Source organism: Anolis carolinensis, chromosome 6, assembly GCF_035594765.1.
Source record: "Anolis carolinensis isolate JA03-04 chromosome 6, rAnoCar3.1.pri, whole genome shotgun sequence".
NCBI lineage: Eukaryota > Metazoa > Chordata > Lepidosauria > Squamata > Dactyloidae > Anolis > Anolis carolinensis.
The window spans coordinates 37,391,356-37,408,323 of NC_085846.1; the positions used below are offsets into that span (position 1 = coordinate 37,391,356).

At 43.0% G+C, this 16,968-nt stretch overlaps 1 protein-coding gene across 2 annotated transcripts; it reads right to left on the reverse strand.

Moving 5' to 3' along the window:
- Positions 1 to 13,810: 13,810 nt before the first annotated feature.
- Positions 13,811 to 16,944, reverse strand: hexim1 (HEXIM P-TEFb complex subunit 1). Of its 2 annotated transcripts, none has more exons than XM_008113230.3 (2): positions 16,863 to 16,944; positions 13,811 to 15,649 (listed from the first exon to the last, which is right to left on the reverse strand). In XM_008113230.3, exon 2 carries the CDS (start codon positions 15,313 to 15,315, stop codon positions 14,299 to 14,301), a length of 1,017 nt encoding a protein of 338 aa, XP_008111437.2. In that variant the 5' UTR covers positions 15,316 to 15,649; positions 16,863 to 16,944; the 3' UTR covers positions 13,811 to 14,298. The 2 variants fall into 2 exon arrangements, with proteins under 2 accessions (XP_008111437.2, XP_003222575.3); XM_003222527.4 differs by lacking the exon at positions 16,863 to 16,944 and adding an exon at positions 16,586 to 16,807.
- Between the last annotated feature and the right edge of the window lie 24 nt (positions 16,945 to 16,968).

A 16,968-nucleotide genomic window follows, 5' to 3' on the forward strand; every position in this document is an offset into this window, starting at 1 on the left:
GGAAAGCTAAAGACATTGAAAAACTTCAACTCCCATAATTGGATAGCATTGAGCCATGGCAGAAGTGTCAGACTGCATTCATTCTACAGCATAGCTGCACCTTCAGTCTGTGAGCACACTTCCATGACTGAATTGCTTTTGTGCTTTCTCGAGATCATTTAAATTCCCTCTCTGGTCTTTCTTCCTCTCACCAGTAAGCAGCCTAAATAAAAGGCTAGAGAACAGTCCCATGGTCTTAGTCCAAAAAAGTCAAGACACAGAACTGCGAGGTCAAAGGCATCTAGTTGATATGGGACGTCAAACCTAGACCTCTGGAAGCTGCCAACTTCAGGGAAATTTTCATTGGCGTCATCTGATGCTGCATTCATGGGATTTTTTAATGCTTATATTAATCCACCCACAAAGGAACTGAGAAAGAGTGGTTGAGCACTTTTGATGGCTATCTCAGGAAGTCGATTATTTGTGAGAAAGAACCCTAGAGGAGGTTATGGTGGCTTTTGAGGCAATGAGGCTGTAACATGGCAGAACAGATATCAGCCAGTGAAGACACCAAGTAGTAATAATAATAATAATAAAACTTTATTTATACCCCGCCACCATCTCCCCAACAGGAAGGGAAGACAGTAAAGGAAGACAGCTTTGGATGGTTATCTTCCATACACATAATAAAAGGAAAAATATTTATGTGTGTATGTGGCTGGTCTGTCCACTTACACGGACAAGCTCCTACCTCCACAAACAGCTATAGCTCCTACTGCTCAGGAGACACCAATGGCCCTCCCTCCAATGACATTGCAGGTTATAGAGAGCGCCATGAACATGTCCAAGAACCCTGCCAATGTCCTCCATAAACACCATACTGCTCACCACCCAAATGAAGGCTTTCATACTGGGACAATTCCATCCTGGATTTTGTTTTTCCTCCACCACAGGCATCCCAGTGTTTCTTACTCTTTTCATTGGTGTGGAATTTGCATGATCCCGCCCACTGCCTCTTCCATAACCCTTTCCTATTCTTTTCTATGACACACAGCAAACAGAGGAATTGATCAGCAACTGAACATATTAGGGAGGTTTGGGGAGAATTCACCATGATTTATAGGAGTTGTAGGTACTGAGATGTATAGTTCATCTTCAATCTAAGAGCACTCTGAACCCCCCAGAATGATGGACCTGGAACTAACTTGGCACACAGAACCCCCATGACCAACAAAAATACTGGTGGTCTTTGGAGGGATTTATAGGAGTTGTACCAAACTTGACATGCCTACTCGATATGTCCAGATTTGAATACTAGTGGGTTTTGAGGGGAATTGGCCAGGACATTTTGGAGTTGTGGGTACTGGGATTCATGTTCACCTGCAATCAATGAGCACTCTGAACTCCACCAAAGATGGAATTGTATCAAATTTGGTACACAGAGCCCCCCATGACCAGCAAAAATACTGGAGGTCTTTGGGGAAAATTAACTTTTATTTGGGGAATTGTAATTCACCTACATCCAGAGAGCACTGTGAACCCAAACGCCGATGGATCTGGACCAAACTTGGCATACATACCTGATATGCCAAAATTTGATTACTCGAGGGGTTGTTGGGTATTGACTTTCCTTTCTGGGAGTTGTAGTTCACCCACAACCAGTGAAACTGTGACCTCCACTGATGATGGACTTGGACCAAACTTGGCACACAGAACCCCCTTGACTAACTCAACCTACTGGCGGGGTTTGAGAGGACCGACTCACCATAGTGGGAGTTGTAGTTTACCCTACAGTTAGAGAGCACGCTGAAGTTCACCGATAATACATCTACAGCAAACTTGCCCAACATAACAAACTTTAAGTACTGATGGAGTTTCATGAGGTTAATGTGGTATGATGCCAGTTGTAGTTGATCCACATCCTATGCATTTTGTACAATTAAAATGACTTTTTCAAATAACCAGGGCAATATATGGTACCCAAACTAGATACATATAAAAACCATGATATCCTATGTTTGAGCCTTCCAATATATGAATGTAAAAGTAATATTGAAGCAGATAGACTTAGATCCCGATAGCAAGGTAACAAATAGAAAAAGAGTTTGGAAAAATTATTTTCAATTGCAATTCCCAGATTGCTCCAATCAGTATTGCCACCGGCCACATTGCCTGGGGGATTATGGGAGCTGTAGCCAGCCTCACATCAATATTTTTTTCAAGTTCTCGATCCATATCACAGCTCAATATTTAAGTGGGAGCTCTGTGGAAGTATCAAGGAAACTTCTAAGGAAGTGGTCTGCAAACACTTAGAAACAAATGCGGTCATTGCTAATAGTCAACACGGATTTACCAAAAACAAGTCATGCCAGACTAATCTGATCTCTTTTTTCGATAGAGTTACGAGTTGGGTCGATACAGGGAATGCCGTGGATGTAGCATATCTAGATTTCAGTAAGGCCTTCGACAAAGTCCCCCACGACCTTCTGGCAAACAAACTAGTAAAATGTGGGCTAGACAAAACTACGGTTAGGTGGATCTGTAATTGGCTAAGCGAACGAACCCAAAGGGTGCTCACCAATGCGTCGTCTTCATCATGGAAAGAAGTGACAAGTGGAGTGCCGCAGGGCTCCGTCCTGGGCCCGGTTCTGTTCAACATCTTTATTAACGACTTAGACGAAGGGTTAGAAGGCACGATCATCAAGTTTGCAGACGACACCAAACTCGGAGGGATAGCTAACACTCCAGAAGACAGGAGCAGAATTCAAAACGATCTTGACAGACTAGAGAGATGGGCCGAAACTAACAAAATGAAGTTCAACAGGGACAAATGCAAAATACTTCACTTCGGCAGAAAAAATGGAAATCAAAGATACAGAATGGGGGACGCCTGGCTTGACAGCAGTGTGTGCGAAAAAGATCTTGGAGTCCTCGTGGACAACAAGTTAAACATGAGCCTACAATGTGATGCGGCAGCTAAAAAAGCCAATGGGATTTTGGCCTGCATCAATAGGGGAATAACGTCTAGATCCAGGGAAGTCGTGCTCCCCCTCTATTCTGCCTTGGTCAGACCACACCTGGAATACTGTGTCCAGTTTTGGGCACCGCAGATGAAGGGAGATGCTGACAAGCTGGAAAGCGTCCAGAGGAGGGCAACTAAAATGATTAAGGGTCTGGAGAACAAGCCCTATGAGGAGAGGCTTAAAGAGCTGGGCATGTTTAGCCTGCAGAAGAGAAGGCTGAGAGGAGACATGATAGCCATGTACAAATATGTGAGGGGAAGTCATAGGGAGGAGGGAGCAAGCTTGTTTTCTGCTGCCCTGCAGACTAGGACACGGAACAATGGCTTCAAACTACAGGAAAGGAGATTCCACCTGAACATCAGGAAGAACTTCCTCACTGTGAGGGCTGTTCGGCAGTGGAACTCTCTCCCCCGGAATGTGGTGGAGGCACCTTCTTTGGAAGCTTTTAAGCAGAGGCTGGATGGCCATCTGTCGGGGGTGCTTTGAATGCGATTTCCTGCTTCTTAGCGGGGGGTTGGACTAGATGGCCCTTGAGGTCTCTTCCAACTCTACTATTCTATGATTCTATGATTCTATGATTCTAAGTTTAAAATTATTCCAGTCTCAGTGATTTTTACTTCAATTTGCCGTTAAGACAAGTTTCTGTTTTGTTGTACCAGAATCTATATTTTCCTCTGGAGGTGTCTTGGAAGCACCATTCCCATTGCCACAATTGAAACGTTAAACAACTTGTTTGCTCATAATAGAAAAATGTATGCCATTACTTGTTTTGAAAGGACTTTGGCCAAGAACGTTGGGGAGTCAAGACATTTCATCAGTGCCTGAAGAATCCATCTCTGGCAGATAGAAGATTTCCATGGATTTTTAAAACAATATTTGTTTTCATTCTTGTTGCTACCAAGCCATTTCATGCTGTCGTGTACATGACACAGAATGACATATACTTCTTCAGACTGGTAGTAGGAAGGACTATGTTTTAAAGCCTCCCTCTGTTATAAAGGGGGAAAATGAATTATCTCACATTATAAAGAATCAATGAGATATTTCCTTTTCCCTTGCTGAACCATTTAATCGCATTCAGGAAGTGGTTGCTGGTTGTCTTCTTTTTAAAAATATAGAATCATAGAGTTTGGAAGAGACCTCATGGGCCATCCAGTCCAACCCCCTGCCAAGAAGTAGGAAATTGCATTCAAAGCACCCCCGACAGATGGCCATCCAGCCTCTGCTTAAAAACCTCTAAAGAAGGAGCCTCCACCACACTCTGGGGCAGAGAGTTCCACTGCTGAACAGCTCTTACACTGAGGAAGTTGTTCCTAATGTTAAGGCAGAATCTCCTTTCCTGTTAGTTTGAAGCCATTGTTCTCCAGGGCAGCAGAAAACAAGCTTGCTCCCTCCTCCCTATGTAAAAAGGTAAAGGTTTCCCCTGACATTAAGTCCAGTAGTGACCGACTCTGGGGGTTGGTGCTCATCTCCATTTCTAAGCTGAAGAGCCAGTGTTGTCCATAGACACCCCCAAGATCATGTGGCCGGCATGACTGTATGGAGTGCCGTTACTTTCTCGCCGGAGCGGTACCTATTGATCTACTCACATTTGCATGTTTTTGAACTGCTAGGTTGGCAGGAGCTGAGGCCAACAGCGGGTGCTCATTCCGCTCCGGGATTTAAACCTGGGACCTTTTGGTCCACAAGTTCAGCAGCTCAGCACTTTAACACACTGTGCCACCTCCCTATGACTTCCCCTCATATATTTATACGTTGCCATAATGTCTCCTTTCACCCTTCTCTTCTGCAGCTTAATATGCCCAGTTCTTTAAGCCGCTCCTCATAGGGATTATTCTCCACACCTTTGATCATTTTAGTCACCCTCCTCTGGACGCTTTCCAGCTTGTCAACATCTCCCTGAAATAGTGGTGCCCAGAATTGGAAGTATTCCAGGTGTGGTCTGACCAAGGCAGAATAGAGGGGTGGCATGACTTCCCTGGATCTAGACACTAAACTCCTATTTATGCAGGTCAAAATCCCATTGGCCTTTTTTACTGCCACATCACATGGTTGTCTTATGTTCATCTTCCAGTCCATGAGGATCCCAGGATCTTTCTCACACGTACTGATGTCAAGCCAGGTGTCCCTCATTCTGTATCTTTGCATTTCAGTTTTTCTGCCTAAGTGGAGTATCTTGCATTTGTCTTTCTGGAACTTCATTTTGTTAGTTTTGGCCCATCTCTGTAATCTGTTAAGATTGTTTTGAATTCTGCTCCTGTCTTTTGGAGTATTAGCTATCCCTCTCAGTTTGGTGTCATCTGCAAACTTGATGATCATGCCTTCTAACTCTTCATCTAACTCTTCATCCCTGCATCGACCCAACTTGTAACTCTATCGAAAAAAGAGATCAAATTAGTCTGGCATGACTTGTTTTTAATAAATCTATGTTGACTATTAGCGATGACCGCATTCCTTTCTAAGTGTTTGCAGACCACTTCCTTAATGATCTTCTCCAGAATCTTGTCTGGTATCGACATGAGGCTGACCGGATGGTAATTGTTTGGGTCATCCTTTTTTCCCTTCTTGAAGATCAGGACCACATTTGTCCTTCTCCAATCTGTTGGGACTTCTCCTGTTCTCCAAGAGCTCTCAAAGATGATTGCCAGTGGTTCTGAAATAACTTCCGTTCATTCCTTCAATTTTCTTGGATGTAATTGATCAGGCCCAGGGGACTTGAATTTGTTTGAATCATATAAGAGACCCCAAGGGGCCTCCAGTTCACCCCCTGACATACAGGAACGCACAATCAAAGCATTCCCAATAGATGGCCATCCAACCTCTTCTCAAAAACTTCCTAACAAGGAGACTCCGCCACACTCCAAAGCAACATATTGCATTGCCAAACAACTCTTACTGTCGGGAAGTTTTTACTAATGTTTAGGTGGAATCTCTTTTTCTACAGTTTGAATCCATTGCCCCATGTCATAGTAATCAGAAAACAAACTTGATCCCTCTTCAATGTGACAGCCTTTCAAATATTTCAACATGGCCATCATGTCGCTTCTCAGTCTTCTTTTGTCCAAGCTAAACATTCTCAACTCCCTAAGCCACTCCTCACAGGGATTCCAAACTTGTGATCATTTTGGTTACCCTTCTCTGGACATGTTTCAGCTTGTTGATATCCTTGAATTGTGTTGCCCAGAACTGAACACGGTATTCCAGGTGAGGTCTGACCAAAGCAGAATTGAGTGGGACTATGAGTTCCCTCAATCTAGACACTATACTCCTATTGATGCAGCCTAGAATCACATTAGCTTTTTAAGCTGCTGCACCACACTGTTCCCATGTTTAGCTTGTGGTCTACTAAGACTCCTAGATGATTTTCACATGAGATTTCTAGCTTTGTAAGCTATTTAGAATTCTTTGCCAGGCAGCTCAAGTTCCATAGTTCAATTCTACATATTTGCCAAATTACAGATCCCATGATTCTATAGGATGGAGCCACACAACAAAAAAGTGGGGTTGTAAAAGCAGTCCTTTGTACAATCTGGAAAAATGAACACAAAACTAAGCACTTGGAATTGTGTCCAGGAACAAGTTGGGAGCAGGTCCTGATCATTTTACAAGCAATTCAATGTTGCGGCTCCCTGGCTGTCCATTCTACAGTGGTTTACACTAACCTCATGTAAACATTACCAGATTGAGGTGACCTGGGTCAATTTTTGGATTTCACAGAAAGGGCACAGCTGGCATATCAAAGTTGGCGCCCTAGATTCCACCTGCACATCTATCTCTAGCTATGTTTGGCACCAAGATATTCCTTAAATCTGCTGAAAGACAGAATTTTAGCCCCCTCGTTTTGCATGTGTGCAATGGTTCTATACTACATTGCTACAAATGGGGCTCCTATCCTTTCTAAGGTAAAGCTCATATTAGTTTTTTTCAGAGAGCCTTTCAGAACAATGAATGCTTGTCATTGGGGATTATTTCCTATTTACGATCTATACAATTTGGGTAAACGTATATGACATCTTATTTTCAGGTTCTTGCAAAGACATCCATAGAAGTTATGAGGTCAATGTATTAGCATCCCTGCTTGGGCACTTCTGGTGTGAGAGAATCAGCCGTTTACAAAGACGTTGCCCAGGGGACAACGGTTGTGTTACTATCCTGCAGGGAGGTTTCTCTCATGTCAAGGCATTGACATCTCTGTCCCATCCTCTGTTTGCATATCAGCCAGCATGCCAGTAACTTAAATCAAGAAACAGCTTCCTAAGATCTACAGAGACACTCACAGGAACACCTCAGCAAGCAAGAGTCCAAAAGTGGCAGGCTAAAACCCAGAACATCAATCAGTGGCTGATACCAGATGAGAAACTCCCGACTGGGCACACAGAAGACTGGGCCACTTGGAAGGCGCTGAACAGACTGCGCTCTGGGACTACAAGATGCAGAGCCAATCTTAAGAAATGGGGCTGCAAAGCGGAGTCCATGACATGCAAGTGTGGAGAAGAGCAAACCACTTACTACAATGCAGTCTGAGCCCCACCACATGCACAATGGAGAACCTCCTTACAGTGACACCAGAGGCACTCAAAGTGGCCAGCTTCTGGTCAATGGAATTTTAGCATAATGCCAATTTTTAAACTTTGTTTGTGGTTTTAAAAAATATATTATAGCTTTATTCTCAATTTGCTTCTGGCTTGATAAATAATTCCCTGCTTTGTTACTTAGGGATAGTTCGTACTTGCTGAAGCTGTATGCATTTTAACAAGCGCAGATGCATCTCTCTGGAATCCTTCAATGTCTTTAAGGCATTCTGAGTAATTTCATATTGTGCCTTCCTTCTTGGCAGGGGATTGGACTGGATGGTCCTCTTCCAACTCTGTGATTCTCCGCTTACATACCTTGCCCTGTTATTAAAATTAATGGCTTTTGCATAGTTAACTATTTTATAGCATATTTTAAAAAAAGAAATTGATTTTTTGTTAATTCAACTATGTTAACATCTGTACTGTGCACCAATTTATTTATTTATTTATTTGCCCTATTTATACCCCACCTTTCTCTACCCCGAAGGGGACTCAAGGCAGCTTACATGTGGCAACAATTCAATGCCATAATACATACAAAATTAAGCTTAAAATAGATTGAATTAAAAATTAATACATATTAACATTTAAAAACATTACATTCAATATTAAAACTACGGCATCCAAAAATCATAGTCTGAGGCTGTTCCATAGTCATTGCACATGTGCCGAATCCATTATTGCTCTAAGCTATTCTCTGAAAGCCTGACCCCAGAGCCAGGTTTTTACTTTCCTTCTAAAGGCTAGGAGGGAAGGGGCTGATCTAATGTCACTAGGGAGGGATTTTCACAACCAAGGGGCCACCACTAAGAAGGCCCCGTCCCTCGTCCGCACCATCGCGCTTGCGAAGCAGGCAGGACCGAGAGCAGGGCCTCCCCAAATGATCTTAATCTCCGAGATGGTTCATAGATGGAGATACATTTGGATAGGTAAGCTGGACCGTAACCATTTAGGGTTCTAAATAATAGGGTATCAACAGCCAGATAACCACAAAAGCATAGTCTGCTTTTTCCTTCAGTGTCTGAACATGGGGAAATTGAGTATAGCTCCCCTATTCTGTTGATAGAAATGAATATAGTATTGAAATCTAGTAGCATGATTAATTTTCCATTGCCTCTCATTCTCTCCCTTATACAGAGTTACAGAAGAAAGAGCATTGATTAGATTTCAAGCCCCACAAGATGAATTTGTACATGGGTTTTGGGTGTCTTGAAAGATCTCTTCCTCTTTTGTCACTCTTCTTCGTCTCTGGCCAAATTCTGGAATAATTCCTTCTGTCACTATGAAAATGACAATATCTGGTCTATCCCCCCCCCCCCCTTATATTTTCCTTATTGAGCTTCCCATGTGGTGAAAAGGCACCGACAATAAGAGAAAAGCTTTGAGCAGAGACAGCTGTTTCTAAGTGCCAGAGAATAAAACCGAGGGGGAGAGAGAGACATTATTACTGGAACCTCTTTTAAAGTGACATGAAAATAAGAGTTACACAGAACTCTTAGTATTATTTGTCATTCCAAAGCACACTCCGACCCTCTCTTGGAGCTGAAGCTTTAGAAATATCATTTTGACTCCTCTTAGTACTCAAATCCATGGGTAGATGTAACAAGGAATTAAACCGGGATTTTAAAAAACCCAACAGCTTGTGCCTCGAATTAATTTCACCCAGCCCTTTGCCACAAAGTACACACCAGCCACACAATGATTCCCACATTTTCTTGCTCTGGAAGCTGCGAGATAAAAATACTACTTCTTTGTGGACTCAGAGGCACCTTGACAATTCGCAAAGCAAACACTTAGAGACCTTTTTCTGTTGCACCAGCGCAGCGGCAGTCTGTGTGCTTCAAGTTCTTACTATTATTTCCCTCTTTCATTGTGACAGCGTCAACCAAATGACAGCCTCCTGCTCACTTCCATACTTCTCTGCAACTGTGCTGGCTCCTGAATTTCCAAAACCTTTCTTCCTGATAGCTTATGGTGGCAGCAGGTGGAAAGGTCCCTCCAGTAACAGCTTTGCCGCTTTCTCAGCAAGATGAGGTCTCTGGATCTCTCTCATCGTAGGTACCCAGATAGCATCATTTATGTACTTATCCTATTTACTCAAATCTAATGCTCACCTTTTTTTGGCTAAATTACCTTGCCAAATGTGCATTAGATTAATGTAATACAGTAATCTTAGTGCTGAGCCAAAGCAAAAGGGGAAGGTGCTTCAAGAGCGCCTGGAGCTCCTATTTGAGAGATGTCTAATTTAATAGTCATGGCTCAATGCTATGCAATCCTGGGATTTGTAGTTTGGTGAGGCAACAGCATTCTTTTCAGGGGAAGCTCAAGATCTTGTAAAATTACACTCCCCGTAACTCTATAGCATTGAGCCAGGCCTGTTAAAGTAGATTCATTCTATAGCATAGATAAATGGTCCCCAACCTTTGGTCCTCTAGTTGTTTTGGACTTCAACTCCCAGAAATTCCAGCTAGCTTACCAGCTGTTAGGAATTGTGGGAGCTGCAGTCCAAAACACCTAGAGGACAAAAGGTTGGGAACCACTGGATGCACCCCAAAGTTTTCTTTTCTGTTGCTGGAAACTTTGGTGTTCTAAGACTTTTGTTTTTGAAGAAGGAAATCTATACACGCAGAACTGGAATGTGCATCTATTTTGGCCAAATTACAAAGAGTGCACTTTTTGCTGCTGAGCATTCAGCATCAAAAAATTTTTTTTTGGTTTCAGGTTTTTGAAAATTGAGTTTTGCATAAAATTCAAAGGCACATTAGACTTGAGTAAATATGGGTATTTAAAAATATTTGTATCCCATCTTTCAAGAACACCTGACTTGGCTCGTTCAGACTCCACTGTCTCATCCCTGAAAGAGTGCCCCACCACAATATACAAAGATAGCACTACGATTGCACTTTAAGTGCCATAGCGGCAGCATATGAAATAGTCTGGCTTGTAGTCTGTTGAGGCCTTACTGGTGCACATAACCAGTGGCTCTCCTGGTGTTTGGACTTCAGCTCCCAGACGTCCTGATCATTGGCCAAGCTGGCTGGGGCTTCTGGGAATTGGAGTCCCAACACCTGGGGGGCTACAGGTTGTGTACCATTACCTTAGAGCATTGGTTCTCAACCTATGGCCCCCAGATGTTTTTGGCCTACAACTCCCAGAAATCCCAGCCAGTTTACCAGCTGTTAGGACTTCTGGGAGTTGAAGGCCAAAAACATCTGGGGACCCCAGGTTGAGAACCACTGCCTTAGAGCTTTCCCCACACTACAAATAGCAGGACTCCATAGGGTAGCACCATCAGGGCCATAGCCAGAAAAAAAATTTGGGAGGGGTTTTGAAAATTTCGGGGGGGGGGGGGGTTTGAACCCCTAGCACATACCCCTCCCCGCTACAAACCTGTCAATATCTGCTTGAGATAGTGCCTGGAGGGACTCTTAATGTTTTGCATCTCATAGACTTAGCATGGGGATTTAGTTAACCAGTTAAAATTCATGAGTAAACGAGATTTTTTTTATAACTTGAAAAATTTCAGGGGGGGGGGGTTGAACCCCTAACCCCGCCCCCCCTCGCTACAGGCCGGAGCACCATGGATGTTGAGGGGAAATCAACAGCCATGGTGACTGGGTAGTGTGAGAGGTGCCCAGGTCTGTGATCCAAGCATTTTCATATGTGCTTTTGGTGATCATACAGCCCAAAATGAAGATACGGCCAGCATTCCACATTTGTTGGTGGTAAGAGTGCAAGACCTTCATGAAAGCAGGAAGAAATGCAAATAAAAATCCATCTTTTTCACCTGTATAGGAATCTCCAATTCCTCCAGCCTGATTCTATGCTTAATGTCTGCCATGATTGTGCTGGAGGACATTCCTCAAGAGAACATTTTAATCACATCCATGAGTAATCAAACCCACAAATGTGGAGGGCCAACTGTGTTCTCATTTTCTTAGGGAAGATGGGTGTCTACAACCAGAGAGGTTCTGCTGCTGAAAAGGGTTGTGTGCAAGAGAGATAAGGTGCAGAGCCCAGAAGGGATAAAAAAGGCATTTTCCAGCTTCTTGCTGTGGAAACACAGCTCCTTTCATTGAAGAAGCCAAGGTGTGCTTTGTCCCACCTCCCAAAGGAGGCGTCTTTTGTGGCTTCTCATCAGGAATGCATCTCCTATTACACAATGCAATTCCTATGGCCTGCCCTGTGAAAATTGCAGTTTGGCCAAGTTGTTGAGAATGATGTCTCAATCACTAGTCTGCCTAGTCCAGCATGAAGGTGATCAAAATTTCTGGAGGGGAATTGATTACAATTAAGACATTTTCAGCCTACACAGTATAGAAACCTCCTTAAGGCTTATGGTAGCAAGGCAGCCACGAAGACATCGATCTCACATGGTCCCTGGCAGAGAGAATCAAGAATCAGATTGGGCAGCATTAAGGACCTGGGAGCACCCTGCAGACTTGTCTATTCCTGGCTTTTTGCACATGTCTTTCTGCCTCCTTTCTGCTTCTGAAGCTAACCAGAGTGCTGCATTATGTGTGTACCAGCATAATGGTAACTGTAAGCACCAACTGATGAGCCATTTTAAAGACAGACTAAAAGCAGCCTTTTTGCATATTGATAAAAAGTGGTCTGTTAAAACAAATGGATCATTTTTGACCATTTATACTATAGGCACAAGAGCAGTGTTACAGGCTCCATACCCCCATGCTAAAGTCCTGATATAGGTTAGGCCCACTGTATTTATTCAAGAGTAAATGATTAAAGGTGAGGCTGCTAGATACATCTGTAAAGTATTATAGATTTGAAAAACGCACCCCTCGGAGGCCACTTGGGAGGTTTGGTCACTATGTACACAAGACAAGATCTCTTTTGTAATGGCATCCTCATTGAGGAATTCCCTCTCACATTAGCCTTGGCTTTATCATGTTCCGGACACCCCTCTGTTTTGTAATAAAGACAATTCCAGGTCTTCTTTATAGTGGGTGTTTGATTGCATTTTATGTACTTTTTAAACTATTCAGCACATTTCCTTGGGTACCCATTGTACAGAAGGGCAAGTTGTGCATCTGCATAAAAAATTTGGTTTGGATCCAACCATGATCATCAAACACACTGATGTAAATAGCAGAATGTTTGGCTTCAAAAAATGGAAGGGGCAGATTTTTTTTTTTTAAAAAAGAGGGAAAACAGTACACAACTTCACAGAATGCCTCATAGTCCACTCTAGATGAGCCCTTTTATGAAACGAACCAACGTATCTGCTTGATAGCTGCTTTGAGATTCAGTTTTAAAATCAATTTCTTCAACTGCCACTCCAAGGCCTTAATTGTCAAAAGACAAGCCTGCTTCTGCAACATTTAGTAAAATAATCCCCCCACTGCATCTTGAAACGTAGATATTTGTAAACACCGATTCGCTTAACAGCAACTATAATAAGAGGCTTTGCAGCAAGATCCTATTGATATCTCCTTGGGCCTATAACTAAAGAGGGATTTGTTCCAGAGGAAGGGTGTACAGTGTTACAATGGCAGCATTCAGCTAGATCCTAACCAATTCTTTCACATATTTGCCTCAGCATGAACTGCCAACAGTAAAGAGATCAACAGGGCTGCTGCAATGGAAGCTGCATTATTTAGATGGCTCAGGTAAGTGAGTCAAGCTGCAAAATAAGGTGAGGTCAAAGCAAGTGAGCGCAGAGCACACACACCCAACTGTTCTTGTTGCTGAACAGCGGAGGAAAAAAGGCTTAAACATTTCTCATTCCCATATTCTCATCCCAATGCATCACAATTAAAATAGTAAATTGTTGAATGCAGGAAGAGCTGGTAATATTCACACTGAGATGCTTGACAAGGGACCCAAATTGGAGTGCTAGGCCACAGGATTTCAGGGCCCCACCATGACTGTTCTGCCTTAGGCAAGTCACACTTCCCCATCCTCTGACTCTTCAAGAGTAAAAATAGAAGCAACAGAGACCTACCACACAGGTTTGCAGCAAGGCCAAGCAGAATAAAAGAATGATGTACACAACAAAATAATCAGTGATAAGGCACAAAGGAAATAAAGTGTTCTAATAAAGAATCTTGTTGAACCAATGTTTTTTCTGTATTATAATAAACATAAAATGTCTGTCTCTTCTCATCAGGACCTTTTTAAAATGTCATCAAAACATTCCCTGGAAAAATCATTCACAATATTCTCTATCAAAGAAAATATTTTGAATTATTTTTCTAGAAACCACACCAGAACTATTACACACACACATCCTTCAGTTTATTAGAACTCTTCAGCATTAATCTGCATATATTTTTCCAGAATGTGATTGGTTTACAACTGTGTCACTTTCCTTTGCCCTTACCCACCCCCACCCCAGCTGCTCCTTTAAAAGAAACACAAAACCCAAGTTTTGGTAAGTCAGGTGTATTTTAAAAAGTTCCCTCACAAATGCTGGATGTTGGTTCTGTTTTAAAAAGCGCCCCAGAGACCCCTTGATTATACATACTTTTAAAAAAAGAGCACACAGTATGTTAGAGCTATCTTCAAAAACAATGCGTGATTTGGAATTTATTCTGATTACCGTAAATCATCAAAAGAGAAAAAGGTCCATTTGTCTTATATATATTTATATATGTACACACACGCACACACACAAAATATGGATATAGATCTTGCATTCTCATCCCGGGAAGGTGTTCAGTCTCATTCCACTTAAAGTCCCCAGGCAAGCCCCTGCTTTTTCACTCGCCCAGTTTAGAGACAGATTTCTCCTGCTGTCTGCCGAGTTCATTTTCTTTCAAGAGTTTTTGATTCTCAGCTCTCAACCTGTCCAGTTCCTGCTCTAACTGACTTACCCGGGGGTCCTCTGTCGAGTCCCCTGAAAACTTCTTGTTTTCCATCCGCAGGCGGTTGTTCTCTTCCTCCATCCGGGAGAGACACTTCTCCAGCTCCAGGTACTCTTGGATCAGCTCCTGTTTGCTCATGTTTTGCAGGCTCTCGACATGGAAGCGCTCATAGGTCTCCGAAAAGTCCTTCTGGAGGAACTCACTGCCGTCGCCTCCCATGCCGTCACTGCCGCCATCCTCCTCTTCCACAAATTCTTCCTCGCTGGTGTCCTCAGGCTTGGCAGCTGCCTTCTTGGGGCACAGGCCGGTCTTGAGATCTGGCTCTTCTTGGTCGTGGTCCTCCATAAGGAACTGCGTGGTGTTGTACGGTGCCACCGGCTGCCCCTTAGCAAACATTTCCGCCCGCAGCCGGGACGCTCGCTGGCTCTGTTTCTCATCAAACTTCTTCTTCTCCTCCCAGGTGAGCTTGTAGTACGGCTTCCAGTGCCTCTTCTTCTTGGACGGGCGTCTCCGATGCTTCTTCTTGCCCAGCTGACGCTCCTCTTCCCCGGCGGCTTGAGGCCTGTACCTTGGGCCAAAATATTCCCGACAGGGCAGAGCCAGCGATGACCTGTCACTCGCAGCTGTGTCACAGTTCTGAGCCACCGCCACCTCACCTTCCTCGACGGGAGAAGCTGCCTGTTCTGCACCGAGGCAGGCATCCTCTCTGCCGTCCTGCTGCTGTGTGGCCTCTCTCGGCTGCCACCTGCTGCCCGCTTCCTCTCCGTGGAGCAGTTCCTGGTTGGAAGGCGGAGAGGCCAGAAAAGGTCCCCCTCCATCACCATCTCCACCACCTGCACCCAAGCAGAGGGAGACAGGAGATGATTTGCCGTTGGGTTGCTGCTGACTGGAAGACACAGCAACATCCGCCATGGCTGGTTCGAATTTGTTGTCAAATCACTTTTTTCTTTATGAGGCAAAGATGTCACCAATTTGCAATGTCCTGTCAGTTGGGATCCTCCAGATTTTAATGTTTCAGGCACTGATCTTCCTTAAGGACCACTCACAGTGCTCTACAAACAGATGATCAAGTTAAAAAAAAAACCTCCACTCTCAGAAGAAGAGCAAATGCTGCCAGTGTCACCCTTGGAGCAGGAGAGACAATCACTCTACGGATACAAAGAGTCCGATTTCAGCTGTCTTCCTTGTCTCACCGCAGACCAACGTTCCCCATCTGCCAATTTATCTTCAGAGCCACTTTGCACATCTGGAAATAGAAGAGATATTATTACCCTGGGATCCCGATCTCTCTCAAGTAACAATTTCACAAGTTGGGCTCAAAAATAGCCCAGGAGTCCAATAACGAAGTGGGAGTCAAAATTACTCCTGGGTACTTAAATGGTTAACTATTATTTATTTATTCACTATATTTTGACACCCCCCCCCCCCGGCTCTTCTCACCCTGAAGGGGACTCACAGCAGCTTACACTTTGGCCACAGTGCTCACCGCAAATACACAGTGTATAAATATAATATAATACAAATCAAAGCAACTTTTAACATAGAACCCAAGACAAAAATTTATTTATTTATTTACTACATTTATATCCCACCCTTCTCACCCTGAAGGGGACTCAAGAGTGGTTTACAAATTATATGTACATTCAATATATTATATTATTAACATAACACAATATTATCATTATATATTACCATATTGTACTAAACCACTACACTGTAATATTATTAGTACTATTAAATATAATATATAATTAATATTATATTGTATTATTATTATTATTATCAATATTATATGTATATACAATATATTGTTATATATTATACTGTATATTATATACAATATGTTATCTATAGAGAATATATATTGTATCATTAGCATAGCATCACACAAAGCATAATAACATCCATAAATAAATAAATATTAAGCATTAAAAACATTTTAAACCAGTTAAAATTATTGTGGAGATTCATCCATTAAAATAGTATATTTCATTAAGTTCAATCATCAGTGAGAAACATGAGCCCCAAGAAAATTAAGAGAAGTCTCCACAAAATAAATAAAAATAAGATAAAATCTGAATACAAAACCAGCGTGCATTATTATTAATAATAATTATGATTATATTATCTCACAAGGGATTAAAGTTGTCCCAATCCAGGCACTCAAGGGTTAAAATCCTACCAGTCCTGGCATCAAAAGGTTAAAAGTAGTCCTGATGCCAAGAAGTGTGTGCTCTCTTCTCTCTCAGAGCTCCCTCCCTTTCTCTTCTCAAGCCAAATCCCCAATAGTAGGAAAGAGAAGCTTTCCTAGTGGATGGTCCAGCAGACCATTAAATCTAGTCCCGCCCTGAAAGGGTTAAGAAAGCCACCGGGCAGGAAAGGGTTAACCCGGGCAGGAAAGGGTTAACTCCCTCGCGCCCGCCCAACGCCCGAACACACACACTCACTCCTCTACCAACCTTGCCAACCCTCACCCAAGCACCACCCGTTCTCAACTGCTGCTCCCAGCGCGCTGCCTCGCCTTATATACCCACGCCAGCCCCCACCTCTCAGTGCGCATGCGTT

What these genes read in the sequence shown, in the direction of transcription:
- hexim1 (XM_008113230.3), bottom strand. Translation starts at nt 15,315, where the DNA reads ATGGCGGATGTTGCTGTGTCTTCCAGTCAGCAGCAACCCAACGGCAAA.